Genomic DNA, 13,828 nt, shown 5'->3' with positions numbered 1-13,828 from the left:
AGTATTGACTAGGAAGAAATGCTCCAAATTAAGCTTAATAATGTGAATCAATTACTACTTGAAAAATGGTAGTTTGTCCACATCCTTCACAAGTGACTGGTGGAAGGGCTTTTGTTCACAGAAATATAGGGGTTTTTTCCTGTGGTTTAATCACTGATATCATGTGGTTTAATACACTTTTCTGTGTAATAAGAAGCCTGGACAAGGTAACTTATGAGCAGAAGGGCTGTTTAAGTTTAGTCTAAAGATAATATGGATGAAAGCTTTTGGGCTATTCAGAATGACAACTAAATTTCAAGTTAAGACTCTCAATGATGCACTTCTAGTATAAGTATCCCACATCTAGGAAAACACTCTCCCTTCATGCCACTGCCCTGACAGATCCTGTCCCAGGGGAAAAACAGAGTAAAGGAAAACACATTTGATTCAGGGACTTTGTTACACAATTGTGCCTTGACTACAACATTGTTCTGTCCTCATAGTCACCTTGTTGCAAAAATCCTGCAACTACCTTGTGCAGTCCAGTTCCATCCTGTATTTCACAGGGACAGCCAAGGTACTGAGGTGATGCACGTTTGGGCAAGCTCAAGGCAGGGTTTGGCTGCCCAGCACACTGTAAATCTCTCCCCGGCTCACTAATTTTCCTAGTGTGGATGGGAAATGGTCTCTGAGCAAGAGAACATGTGTTTCATGTTGGGTTACAGCTCTGATAAATTGCTGACAGATAAGGGACATGAATAAAACCTAGAGAAGGAGGTGATAGCAGCTGAATTTAGCTGTGTTCACTTCTGGGCACTGAACTGTCACATTCTGGGAGTGTCACCACTAATTTGGAGTCAAACGAAGAGCCAGCTAAAGGGATTTAAACTGCACGCCTAAGAATGCCCCAAAAAGTTAACATGTGGCATTTTAAAGGAGATTAAATTTGTAGCTTTAATTCTGTGACGTTGTCCCAGTTAAGACAGTGCCTGGCTTGTTCTTTAGCTCCAGCCTTCCCTGAAGTTCAATGGAAATATGATCCTCACCTTACAGTCGTGTCAATTTTAAGTGCCTGACACCCAGTTTGAGAAGAGACTTGTTTTGACAGAAAAATAACGACATAACAAATACTCGTAGCCACAGTGCACAGCTACTTGTCTGCTACAACCCTCCCTTTTGTTACAGCCACAATACTTCAATCTGTGCTCAGTGGAAACAGTAAACATGTAATGAAAATCATTAAACTGGAAGATTCACAATCCTATACTGATTTCTTGCTATTAATCACCCAGCAAGTCAGTGCCTTGTACTACCCAGGATCCTACCTGCACCAGGGGCTGCAGCACACAATATATGGCTGCATACGAGTGGTGCTTGGTGTTGTGTGCATCAATTCCTCTTTTATGAATTACTGATTCAGCCAATACTTATTGAGCACAAATGTAATTCAAGTGGAAGACCACAATTTGCTTGAGTGAAAAATGCAGTGCAGAGCTGTCAATAGTTATGGGCTCGAGTCTGTGGTATCGACGTTGCAGTCGAAGGAAGGATAAAGCAGGTTTGGTCCAACACAACTGCTCCAGATCCAGCACCATTAACCTCCCACCCAGCATTTCCATACTACACAGGAGTATTCAAGCACTCGATATTCTTAATTATTAATAATTCTTGTAATTCCTAATGATTCTTTTGTTTCCAAATGTTCTCATATAATGCTTTAAAGGAAAGCCTGGGGAGATGGCATCAGAGTTCTACTAAGTTTCTCTCAAACAGACCCTTACTTTACATAAAATAAACCAAAAGATGGTTGTATTCCTATTTTTCTAGAAGCAAAATCTCAGCCACTTCACAGCCATCAAGGAAATCTTCATGTCACAGAGGTTCACAGCTAAAAGACACTTAAAAGGTTCACCTTTTAAGTAACAAGCAAAACGCCAACCACAGAAATTTACACCTGGCCCTTGCAACAGGAGCCTGCAGAAGTGGGAGCCTTTGGCTTCCAAAGGACACATGGAGTCCCCATAGCATCCTTCAGCAGGAGCAACCTGTGATCAGGGTCAGGGAAATAAAACCAGGCTGTTAATAAAGGTAATTAGTTCTGCACATCCAAATGGGAACACTCTGAGCAAGTTCTGTGTGCACACACAGGCATTTCTATCTTTAGATGCATATCCACCTCACTCTGTATGCCTTTAATGACTTTCTGAAAACTACTGACTGGTAGCCAACAAATGATCAGTAGTGGTTTAAGAACACATGTGCCTAAAAGCCTCTGTGCTATAAAACCAGAGATGGAATAAACAGCTAACAAGAAAAATCTGAATCTTGGCTTTCCTGACTGAGGGCCCTTATTTTCCTGTTCCAGTTTCAAAAATCAAAAATTTATTACTCCCGCTTTCCTTAACTTTGTGTCTTTGACATTCTCTCCTTTCCATGTCCTGATGAGCAGCTTTATGGAAGCACTTCATCCTGCAGAACGGTGGAGCCTTCTCCAGCTTGGAGAACCTGAGCTGCCTGGCCCAGGTGTCCGATGGCTTCACCCAGGGACAAATCCTGGACGTGGTACAGACTGTCCTGAGCGAGCTCAGGCTCCTGCAGATGCCCAGGAAGCCACTGAGGACTGTGGAGTTTGCAACTTCTCTAGCCAGACACATCCCAGTGTACAAAGAGGAGCAGGAAACATTTGAGGTGACTTTCAGAGCTCTGTTAATTGTCCTTTACTGTCTGTGTCGTGTCCTCATCCAGCCACAGCTGATGTGGAGACCTGCTCATTCTGCACATCACTATTGGAATGATGATGGACGGCTCAAGGGCACCAAACACCCAACTCCCCCAATTTGGGATGTGCCCAACCACTCATTGCTATGGCAGCACACCTGAACACTGCTTTGGTGAACCTGCTGCTGGCACCCAGCTCAGTTGGGCAGAGGGGCCTTCCCGAGCACAGATAAATCACACAGGTGCCATTAGTACCACGCACTGCTCCTTCTCCTGCCAGAGCTGAGGTGTTCACAGCAAGCCTGGGTACATCACCTCAAGAAGGCAAAACTCCTGGACACACAGCGTCTCCAGGGTGTTCCACACGGGGATCGAGATCCAAGTCCTACTTTGAAACCGTTTCAAACAAGAATTTTCTTACAGGAGTTTTCATTTCAGGGTTTAAAAGAATTAGTTTCTGCCTCAAGCTCCATCCCTCTCTTCCTGCCCTCAGGGTTATAAAACCCTGAAGGCAAAACCTAGTGCATTTGAGGGGTATTACATTCACTGGCACAGGCTGCTCAGAGAAGCTGTGGCTGCCCCTGGATCCCTGGAAGTGTCCAAGGCCAGGTTGGACAGGGCTCAGAGCAACCTGGGCTAGTGAAAGGTGTCCCTGCCCCTGGAAGGGGTTTGGAAATAGATGATCTTTAAAGTCCCTTCCAACCCAAACCATTCTGTGGCTCTATGATTCTACACATACCTCAAATATAAATGGATCACCCTGCAAACAGCTCCTTTTTCCACATGTAGCAGCAATGATTTCTCTTACTTTCCCCAGACCAGGATTATCTTTATGGAGTGGTGAGCTCTGCTTTCACTGTGTTGCTTTTGGTTTTCCCGTGGATGGGAACAGTTTATCAGGCTTAAGTACAGGTCTGTAATTCATTTACAATAGTGACTTCAGTGTAGCTTAGGGGCAGCTGAGCTGGACTTGATCAAGCTGGTGGTGTGCAACACTCACAGCACTGACTCCCCAGAAAAATGGCACTATGCTTGTCTGAGGCCCTTCAAGCCTCCTAAACACTAGCAAAAGCCTTGGCCTCTGAACAAAAAACCCTGCTGTGCACCAAGGAACTGCAGGCAGCCCACACCAGGGGCTTTAAATGGGATGGGACTCATACTGCAGCCAGGAGACCCCAAAAGAGCTTTTCCAGTCCCGTATGCCCCGTAACTTCTACCCAGACCCACTTAGAAACCCTCCATTTTTCCTGGCTGAAAGGTTTCCTTGTCCTGCTGCTCCTTGAATCCCCTCTGGGTTGGAATCCCCAGGGCACAACAAACAAGATGCATTTTCTAAAATCTTTGTCCCAGGCTTCTTCCACTGCTGACCTAATGACAGTGCACATTTCTCCCAGCCCTGCTGAATACTTTCCCATTTCCATTTAAAGCCATTTGGCTCACTCAACACGGCAGCATTTGTGATATTTGGCAAACTACTCTCTTTTGAGCCCCCCACCCCTCATGCTTCCTATCTAAACCAATATCCTTCCTCAGGGAAAGGCTGATGGTTCAGTGTTGAGGAAAGGAAAAAAAAACACTCTATCATTCCCAGCTCCAAATAGTAATCCATTTGTACCTGAAACATGAGAGCAAGTATTTAGTGTGAGTTTAACTTGAAAATATTATCCCACTGCCTGTTTATCCCACAGCACAAAGTGTACAGGCAAGCACTTCATTATGAACAGGGCTGAAATGACACTGTCCCCAGTGTCCCAGGGCAATCCTCTCCTTGCACTAATTACAGCCCTTCAGAAAGTATTTCCTTTTACTGTTGGAATTTTGTTTCCCTTAAATGTCGTGTTACCTTGCCCCAGCATCTGCATGATGGCACAGGGGAAGAGGGTTGTCAAAATGGCCTCGTGCATTAATTAACTCCAATATCTCCGTCTCTCCTCACACAGAAGCCCCTCTTCCCAAGCCTCTAATCACCGCCATTTCTGGACCTTTTCCCTTGCTTTGCTTTGTCCCTTATTGAAGTGGGGCAGCTAAAACACTGTATTCAAAGTCAAGATTAGCCCTGTGATGAATCTTTGATTCCTTTTCCCTGGAAGCATGAATCTCCCTGTTTGACATTTATATTCTGCCAGTGTTCCAAAATGAATATAAATAATGCAAAATTTGTGTTAATGTGATTTCTTCATTCCATTTACTCAAATTTCTGGCCCAATTATACATCCACATTTTTTGAAATTATAAATTAGTGCACCAGGGTGGTTGATACAAATCTTTACACAGAAATAATTGTAGTGCTGAAGAGGCAGAGCCAACTATCACACTAGTTCAGCCTGGCAGTGGCTGGAACAAAATCACAGAATGATTTGGGCTGGAAGGGACCTGAAAGCTCATCCAGTGCCACCCCCTGCCCTGGGTAGGGACACCTTCCACTAACCCAGGTTGCTCCAAGCCCCATCCAGCCTGGCCTTGGACACTTCCAGGGACGTGGTGTTCACAACTTCTCTGGGCAATACTTATATTACTTAAAATACATAAGAAAACCCATTCCAGAGACTGTGGACATCATCCCTCAACAAGCAAACATTTTAACTCCGATCACTCACCCACTGCCAGTAACTCACATCCCCAATTCAGATGTGAGTGGTAAGTCTACTTCTATTTTAGCCACATCTGAGGCACTGATTTCATTTATCTCATGTGACAGTTCCACCAGTGAAGGAGTCAAAAGCAGCCTGCTGGATGCCAGCAGGCAGGTTAGTTTTGTGCATTGAAATATATGCACAAAGAATTGGGAAGAGAACAAGAAAAGACATCACAAGTGTCTTGGCTCCTCCTGCTACCTGCAGCAGAGCCCTTGGTCAGTGACCCAGAGCTGGCAGCAAGATGCACCCAACCAAACAGCACTTTCCACCCCACCAAGCCCCCAGAAAGCTGTTGGCAAGGTTTTCTTACTTTCTTACTCTCTCCATCTCCACTTAAAGTCTGGAGAATGTTACACCCAGGACAAGAGAACTGGAGGGAAAATAAAATTTGTATGGCCTCATGGTCTGTCACACAGGAGGCCAGAGACACCACTGGGTTCTGATTCCTTGTCCCAGCTACTGCTGGGGAAGTTAATTCATCCCAAAAGCCACAGTCACCACCTTGTCCTTCTTATCCTGCTCATGGGAAGGACCAGAAGCAGCCTCCTCCAAAGTCTCCCTGCTCCATCCCATCCCAGCTCTGTGTGTTCTCCTGACACAGGAGTAGCTTGGCCCAAGACCATCTTTAAGACAGCAACATTTAATTGCCCAGACCACTGGACTGAGGGCCCAGGGGTTCCTCCCCAGCACCATCCATGCCACCATCTAGATGTGGACACACAAGAAGTGGGATGATGGTTTTATCAGTGGGGACAGGGTTTTTGGAGAGCAGGGGTGCTCAGCTAATCCTGATAATTAGGGCAGAGGTGGCAGTGTTAGGGCTGCCCAGAAGCCAGCTGGACACTGGACTCCTGTCAGGCACCTGCTGACAGTATTTAATCTGCAGGATGTCCATCATCAGCCCTTTCTGGAACCCAGAGGAAGCCTTTGAGAAGCCTGGCACCAAGAAGGACTGTCTGAGGCCAGGAGAGGAACATCAGGGGGTTTTCATCCCTATACCCTCCCAGTACCTCTTCCCCCAACTGCTTCTCTTGCTGCAGCCTGTAACACACACTGGGCAAGTGGACAAGGCAAATCCCTAGAGGCTGCCTTACCAGGCTTGAGCTGGAGGCAGGATTTTGGATGGATCATACAGAAAAGGCCACATTTACAGGATGCCACGTTGGTAGGGAGGTTGAAGATGGCAGGGGCCCAAGTGAAGGGCAGAGGAGACACAGCTGTGGCATTAAATAGTGGCCTGGGGTCAAGAAGGAAGGCATTTTATCAATCATGTCAACATTTGGTGGCATTTTCATCTCTGGTGTAGGCAGGACTTTGTTGAGAAAGGTTCCTGTACAGGGGAAGAGTAATTCCTACCCACTGCTAACTTTAAAGCATCACCTTCTCCTTCACTTCACATTATTTTCACGTGGCCTAGGGCTGCCTCACTGACATTACAGTCCAGGAGCTTGGCAAGTTTGCAGAGCAACTCTACCAAAACCATTTACAAGTCACAGGCCTGTGAACAGGCATCTGAAAGCAATAAACAGGTTTTTAATGTTCGGGGTTTGTTTTGCTTCTTGAGCTCCCTCACTGAAATCAAAACTGTCTGGATCGATTTGCAGAGCCATGAGAAGTGTGTGATCCGGCTGTTGCCAAGTTCAGAGCAGGGGGAGTTTTGACAAGAGCTGTATTCCCTGGAAATAGGGTTGATCGTGGAAGTTCTAACATTTCCATAACTACAGCAACACAAATGGCCCAGCTAAGTATTGCTGTTAATGAGCCTTGGTTCCATCAGCTGCTGAACTTCTTGGAACAATAACGTTCTCAGGAGATCTGAGGATTTAATTTCAGCTTCTCTACAAGGCAGCTTGGATTTTAAGAGATTTGGGTTTTTTAAGGAATGCTCCATTATATCAGTAAAACCTTTAAGTGGTCTGTCTTTTTTTTTTTTTAATTTTATTAAAACACTCACATGCTTTTTGATTCTCCAGGTTTGGTATGCAAAGACACCGCTGGGGAGAGCCTGGAGCACAGCACTGGCAGAAAGGGAAGCTGAAGATGGAAAAGTAAAGAAAGGAAAAGGGAAAAAGTAACTTCAAGATTTTTGCATCTGGCAACTCTAGTCACAGCTCTACTTCACTGGGAAGGGGAAGACATTAGGAAAGCAGACATGGAAGAATAATGCACCTCAGGTTATAGGTATTCCAGGAAAGAAAATTCCTTTCTGAGTGAATTTTAAAATGTTTAAAAAAAAATCCAAAGAGACATCAATGTGACATGTAGCTCTCAGAGGATAAAGAGTTAACAACCACTGGCTTCCCAAGCATTTATTCTAAGAGATTTTAGGGGGCAAGAGGGTTCATTACTCAGGACTGTAACATGCCATCAACTTTTAGGCTACACTCATTTATTTCAGCAAGTAACTCTCCTTAAAAATTGATGTCACATTAATGCCTTTCATTACTTTAATATCCTATATGCTTTATAAAACTAACTGCTTTCTGTATCTGTAGGTCTAACGCATTACAGTTCCCAATAAAACTATTACAGCTATAAAGACTGCTTTTTAATTGGGATGGATTAGGAGACACTTAATGCAGTCTACCACAAGCTGAATATTTACACAGCTGCACGAGGACCAGCACTTTCACCTTTTGATGCCTTAGCCTGGACAAATTGATGTTTGTGGGTGTTACCAGAGAACATGAATAAGCAGAACAAAAGCCAAGTTGATTGGGGTGGATGTCCTGAGAATCTATTTTGCTATAGAAGACAATGCCTGGTTATCTTGTTTGCAATATATTTGTTGCTTAATGTACCTTGTTTGCTCACAGATCAGCAATTTTGGAGGCAAACTATTTGTAAGCAGTGCACAGGACATCCTAAAGTTTTGGGAAACCCTACATGACACTGATGGAGACAGCACCACCTTTATGTCAAGCACAGGATCACATTCACCAGGATCTTTTATAAAAAAGAGCCACAAATCCCTGTTTTCACCCCTGATCACAGCATTCCTGTGTGGACCTGACAACAAATAAGTGGCAATACCTGTTTACCTGGAAACACAAGGCCCACCATCCCCAGGGAGTCAAAGGACATCTCTATGCCCATATGGACAGGCTGGGAGGTACAAGAAGGGCAGCACTGCTGTAGGAAGCTGCTGGGAAGGGGATGGCATTGACCCTCTCCTACTCCTAAGAGGAAATCCAATGGAAAAAGATGTTCTTGGAAACAGAAATGTCTGAGAAAAGAGGTCGGGGGGATTCCTAGAAGTAACTAACTGCACAGAAAACAATTCAAGCACATTGCACACAGTGGAGGGAACTGGATGGGTCTGGTTAGTAAAGGGAATTTTCTCCCTGTGGGAAGAATAGGCTGCCATGCTATCACAGCACATGGGACAGAGCCACCCCAGTTTGAGCTTTCTGTGGTCCTCTGACTGAATTTTGCTTTCTAGTACTGGGCTCCCCACAATTTCACCCTTCCAACCTCGAGGCTGCCTCTCCAGCCCTGCCAAGGAGACCCAAGTGATAAGAGAGAAAATGCTCATCACGTCTCCTCTGTGTAACTCCTCAAGGCATTTTCGGTGCACACAAGTCCTTCTGCAGCCATCCCAGCAGTACTCCAGCTGCTGGAGGCTCCACACAACCCACACAAGGGACCCCATGAGCTGCCAGCTCCTGGATTTAATCACTTACCACAGAGCAGCTACAAACTTTGGCTCTCCTTCCCTTATTCTTTCCTAGCAGACACTTGCTTGGGGCTGGCTACTGCTCCTCAGACTTGGCAGCACGTCCCAATTTTATAACACGAGGTACTTTCAACTTCATCCTTGAGGAGAATAGCCAGGCTCTCCACAGAGGAGGCAGGGTTTGTGTTACAAAGCCTCATCTCTGCTCTCATCCACAAGCAAACTAATTTGGATAATTCTGTCCTCAATCTTGTCGACAGTGGAACACTCCTCTGCACAACAGCTCTGACAGCACAATGGGATGTGATGAAAAGGCCACATTTAGGTGGGACGTAAGCAAGCCCATTAATTCATATTTCAGCAGGTTCAGGGCAATCTCAATAGCAAAGTAATGCACTGACTGGCACCATCCATCTCCAGGGCACGACTCTGACCCCATCCAGGAGGGATGTGAACCTCCTGCCATCCCAGGCGTGCTCCCAGGGCACAGACCTGCAGCTTTCCTCCCCTGTTCACCAGGGTATGGGAAAAAGTACTGGGCACTTTATCCTGTGGGTGTAGCTTGCAATGGTTGGTGCTTGCAGAGTAAACTGCATTTCTTTTTTTCCATGGGGATCTGGAAGCCACGGCTGGGGGATCTACAAAAAGCTCTGTGGGTGCAAGAGGTGACAAAGTGTCAATAAAGGATGGTGAGGCAACCTGGGATAGTGGAAGGTGTCCATGCCCATGGCATTGGGTTGGAATGATATGATCTTTAAGGTCCTTTCCAACCCAAAGCATTCAGGGATTCTATAAAGCAGAAAACCTCAACCCTCTGTGGGTGCCAAGCCCTCGGTCTCCTTAGGAGAGTCCTCTCACAGGGATGCAGAGGGAAGAATGAGGAGCAATTTTAATGCTATTTATAGTTATTAATTCAGAAAGTGCAGCTACTTGAAAAATGAAGCAGCTGCATCGAGTAGAGCCAAGACACAGTAGTTTCAGTGTCAGTGCCCGAATTACTCCATTAAGTGGCCCTGGGTGGATCTCCAACACCCGTCCTACTGTGAGGCTGAGTAGTGCTCTCACAGGAACACCTCTAGAGATGCTCCTCCAGCACCTCTACACAGAGTTCTTTCACCATGGAAAAAGAGAAAAAAGAAGATCGTGGCTTTGCTAAGCCCAGCACAGGGCGATTCCACTCTGCTCTCCAGCCACAGCAACCCCAGAATCTGATAGAGGAGGAAAATCCCCTTGGCTATACCCTGATCCCTACTTAGTTTCCAACAAGAGGTGAGTTTTGAGGGACAGCAGAAAAGGAGGCCAGGCTGCTTTGCCTCCTGGTGGGAGGTAATCCAGCAGCACCAGCAAAGTTGAGAGAAGAAGCTGTCATGCTCATTTATATATGTAAGTGATCTAGAGAATTATCAGCTAAATTATTGAAATGTCCCATTACTATTAAATTACTGGGCATTCATTGTAAGAACAGTCATAATACAGTAACTAATTCAGTATTAATGTGAATGTCAGTGTTTCATTGCAGTTATTTTGTACTTCATCATAAGATAATTTACCAATAAATTAATTGGCTTAATTGCTTCCTCCAAACCCAGGAGAACTACATATGACACGACTTTTCAAAAGTCTTCATGCTCAGTCCTCCATCTTTCTGCTTTAACCACAGCAAGCAGGAATCCCCTTTGAAACACCTGGAAGAGGGACCTCAGCTCCACACTACCCTACAGCACCCACCAACCACCCGGGGAAGAGCCACACCAGTCTCTCTGCAGATCCCAGGCACCACATCCATGTAGGAGACAGTCTCCCTCCCGGCAGCGAGCTCCCAGGGATGCAGCTGCCGTGCAGTCAGTGCTTCCACAGCGTGCCTTGGGTATTATTAGGTCCCTGGCTCATGCCAAAGCCCTTTAATCAGCCACTGCAGCTCCCGTGAACAGCAGTGCCAGCCCTCTGATCCCTGCCAGCTCTTCATGAGCTCTTCTGCCTCCTGGCCTGTACCAATTCAGAGACGGGGAGTGCCCCCGCCTTCCTGAACGCAGACTCCTCCAGCACCAAAACTCTGCCAACAACACTGGGTCTCCCAGAGCTCCCACCCTCCTTTCCTCCAGGAGCTCAGAAAAAGTGTATTGCTCTTTTCTTCTCCGAGAGATGGGGGAAAGCTCCATCGAGAGCACAGTGGGCAAGGACAGCTATTTCCTCCTGTTTCTTGCTTTAAATGGTTTTTGATAAGTTCAGGGTCTTTTGCGAAGTGCTGCCAACAGATCGCACTGCGCTCGGCGCTGTGGCAGTGCTCCTCCACCGCCAGGGAGAGGATCAGCCTGACTGTAAAATGCCCCTAAATCTTTATTTTTGCCGACTTTCCCTGCTTCTCGACAGTCTGCATCATGCCAGGCTGGCAGACAGACCAACTCCAGGTGGGAACAACCCAAGGGAATACATCTCCTTCCAGCACGCCCTCATTGAGACGAGTCCCAGCCACACAGCACCTGTGGGAGCTTTATTATTTAAGTTGCCATCAGAATTAAAAAACATGCCGACATTTCTCAGCAAAATCCCGCAAATCCGGTAACACAAAGTGAAGCTGACTGTTCTATTAACTCCCATCCTGCATCAGCAATTTTCTAAAGTGTGGAAACATTATAATTGACTTTTCTGCTAGTAGCAAAATGTCATTTTTCCTTAATACTCCCCGAGTCAGTAACGCATTTCAAAAGCCTCCGACGCCACTACCACAACAGGACTTACACATTAGCACATTTTTAGCTTTTCATTAAACACAATAACCCCCAAAAAAAGAGAAAAGTCTCATCGTATTAGGGTTTCTCTCCTCATTATTGAAAGTAGTGCGACTTTGGAACTTCGCGCAGCAAATTATAATGCACTCAGCCTGGGTCCATTGTAAATCAGGGCTTCAAAAAAGGTGTCATGTAGTCGGGCCCTCTTCAAGCACTGAAAATATTGGAGTCTATTTGAAAATGCCTTCTGTAGTCTCTCACTAGCCTTGCAAATCATCGCAGCACCGGGTAGAGCTCCCTTTTATTTTTTGCCTCGTGGCATCAAGCCATTTCTATTCCGACGAGAAAAAGAGGATTATTTCTTGCTGGGATTAAAAAAAAAAAAAAAAAAAAAAAAAAAAAAAAAAAAACACCACAACATACCCTACACCTAAGATAACAAGCTGCACAAAATCCCCAAATCATTTCGGGCTCCTGTTCACAGTGCCCGTGGGGCTGCCCTCCACAAGGAGAGGGGGGTTCTCCAGCCGGACCCTGGGATGCTTCCAGCCAACGATGCTTTTCAGGGACGGCCACTAACACCTGGTACAACCTGCACAGTGCCCACACGCCTCTGGCTGATTCCCAAAAGCTCCGTGACAAAAGGATGCTACTCTGGGAGGACACTTTGGAAAAGGGGCTCTTTCTTTTGCAGAGCAAACCAGCACCAGCCCCTTTTCGGCTGCCACTGCCTCCTGCAAAAGCACCAAACGCAGCCCTCGTCTGGAGTCCCATTTCTTGGAACAGCAGGGAAACTAAGAGAGCACGTGCCAGCATGGGAGCAGAGAAATGCTCCCACTCCACTCCCAGACCCCCCAAACCAGGTGCCACCGCAGCGCAGGGCACTGCCAGGCTCTGCTCCCACCTGCCCAGCAGCCTTAAAGCCAAAGCATGGGAAAGGCAAACCCCACACCTTTCCCCACTTTCCTAGTCCTCCGAAAAGTGACTTATCCTATCCCTAATCTCTTCTGCACCTCTTCAAGCAAAACCAAAACCACAACCACAGAGTTTCTTACAGCTCTTGACTCTCCTTAAAAATTTTTATCTTTTAAGTTGCTCAAACTAACAAAATTCATCATTAATGAGACAACTAAAGGCCTTGCCAGAAGCAAAGGGGGAGAGAAGCCCAAACTAGGGCTGTTCCCTTCCCAGGAGGGCAGCTCCAAGCCAGCAGCAAGACAAAAGGCATTTCCGAACGTCCTCTTCCCGCTCCCTTGCTTTAGGCTTTTGCCCCGCCGCACTTCCCAAACGGGAAAAGAGAACCAGGGGCAGGGCAGGGATTAATGGAAACAGGGGAAGGGTGAAGGGGCTCACAGCACAGACAACTGCAGCACCAGAGCCTTAAACAAGCAACAGCAAGGGAGGAACGGAACCTGGGAAACTCTGCAAAAGAGAACCAGGTACCTGCAACTTGAAAAAACATCCATAAGGAACTCACCTTCTCGTCCTTGAACGGTCACAGCCTCTGCGGGGATAGATCCGTGTGTAGTCACCAGGAAAAAAACGGAGCCAATGCTGCTTCGCCTCTTATCACCCAAAAATCCGGGGGAATCACCCCAAATTGGGAACTCGGATCACCTGGTGCCCCTCAGCAGGACGAACCCCTCCGGTGCCCGGGGCCGAGGGCAGGCGGGGCACGGCGGGGCTCAGGTGTTGCTCATCCAGCATTTCCTCTCGCAGTGTCCCGGGAGGGGTCCCAGCGCCCACATCAGGCTGTCACAGCACCTCAGCTGGGTCTAGTGCTGGATAAAGCCTTTCCTAGAGGTTTCCTTCCAGATGTGCACTTTCGAGAGGAAAAATCATTACGATCGCAAGCGATCGAACTCCTGAGGGATGTGGGGATCTCTGCAAGGTCCCTGCTGCCCCACTGACCTGCTCATGGAAAGGAGGAAAGGCCTTGTGATGAACAGCCACGAGTGGAGCAGCCACGTGGGGCAAGGACTGACATTTCCATCCCAGGCACATCGTTGTTTGTCCCAGCTCCTGGTGTTCTGAATCGTACAAGGAGAAGTCACCACACCTGCCCACCCAAGGGCTCCTTCGTGGAGTGG

At 46.7% G+C, this 13,828-nt stretch overlaps 1 protein-coding gene across 2 annotated transcripts in view; it reads left to right on the top strand.

The window, feature by feature from the left end:
- Window positions 1-7,872, top strand: part of IQCA1 (IQ motif containing with AAA domain 1) — a 106,373-nt gene extending 98,501 nt beyond the window's left edge. For both annotated transcript variants that reach the window (XM_027735146.2, XM_027735145.2), the window contains 2 exons: window positions 2,429-2,667; window positions 7,307-7,872. In XM_027735146.2, coding sequence (XP_027590947.2) covers window positions 2,429-2,667; window positions 7,307-7,408 — 341 coding nt within the window. In that variant the 3' untranslated portion in view covers window positions 7,409-7,872. The remainder of the gene's footprint in view (window positions 1-2,428; window positions 2,668-7,306) is intronic.
- The last annotated feature ends 5,956 nt before the right edge of the window (window positions 7,873-13,828 follow it).

The sequence above is a fragment of the Pipra filicauda genome, unplaced genomic scaffold (genome assembly GCF_003945595.2).
Source record: "Pipra filicauda isolate LSUMZ 115617 unplaced genomic scaffold, ASM394559v2 scaffold282_size1924045_pilon, whole genome shotgun sequence".
Taxonomy (NCBI): Eukaryota; Metazoa; Chordata; class Aves; order Passeriformes; family Pipridae; genus Pipra; species Pipra filicauda.
Note: the sequence above shows the minus strand (reverse complement) of the source record. Positions and strands in the feature narration are given on the sequence as shown.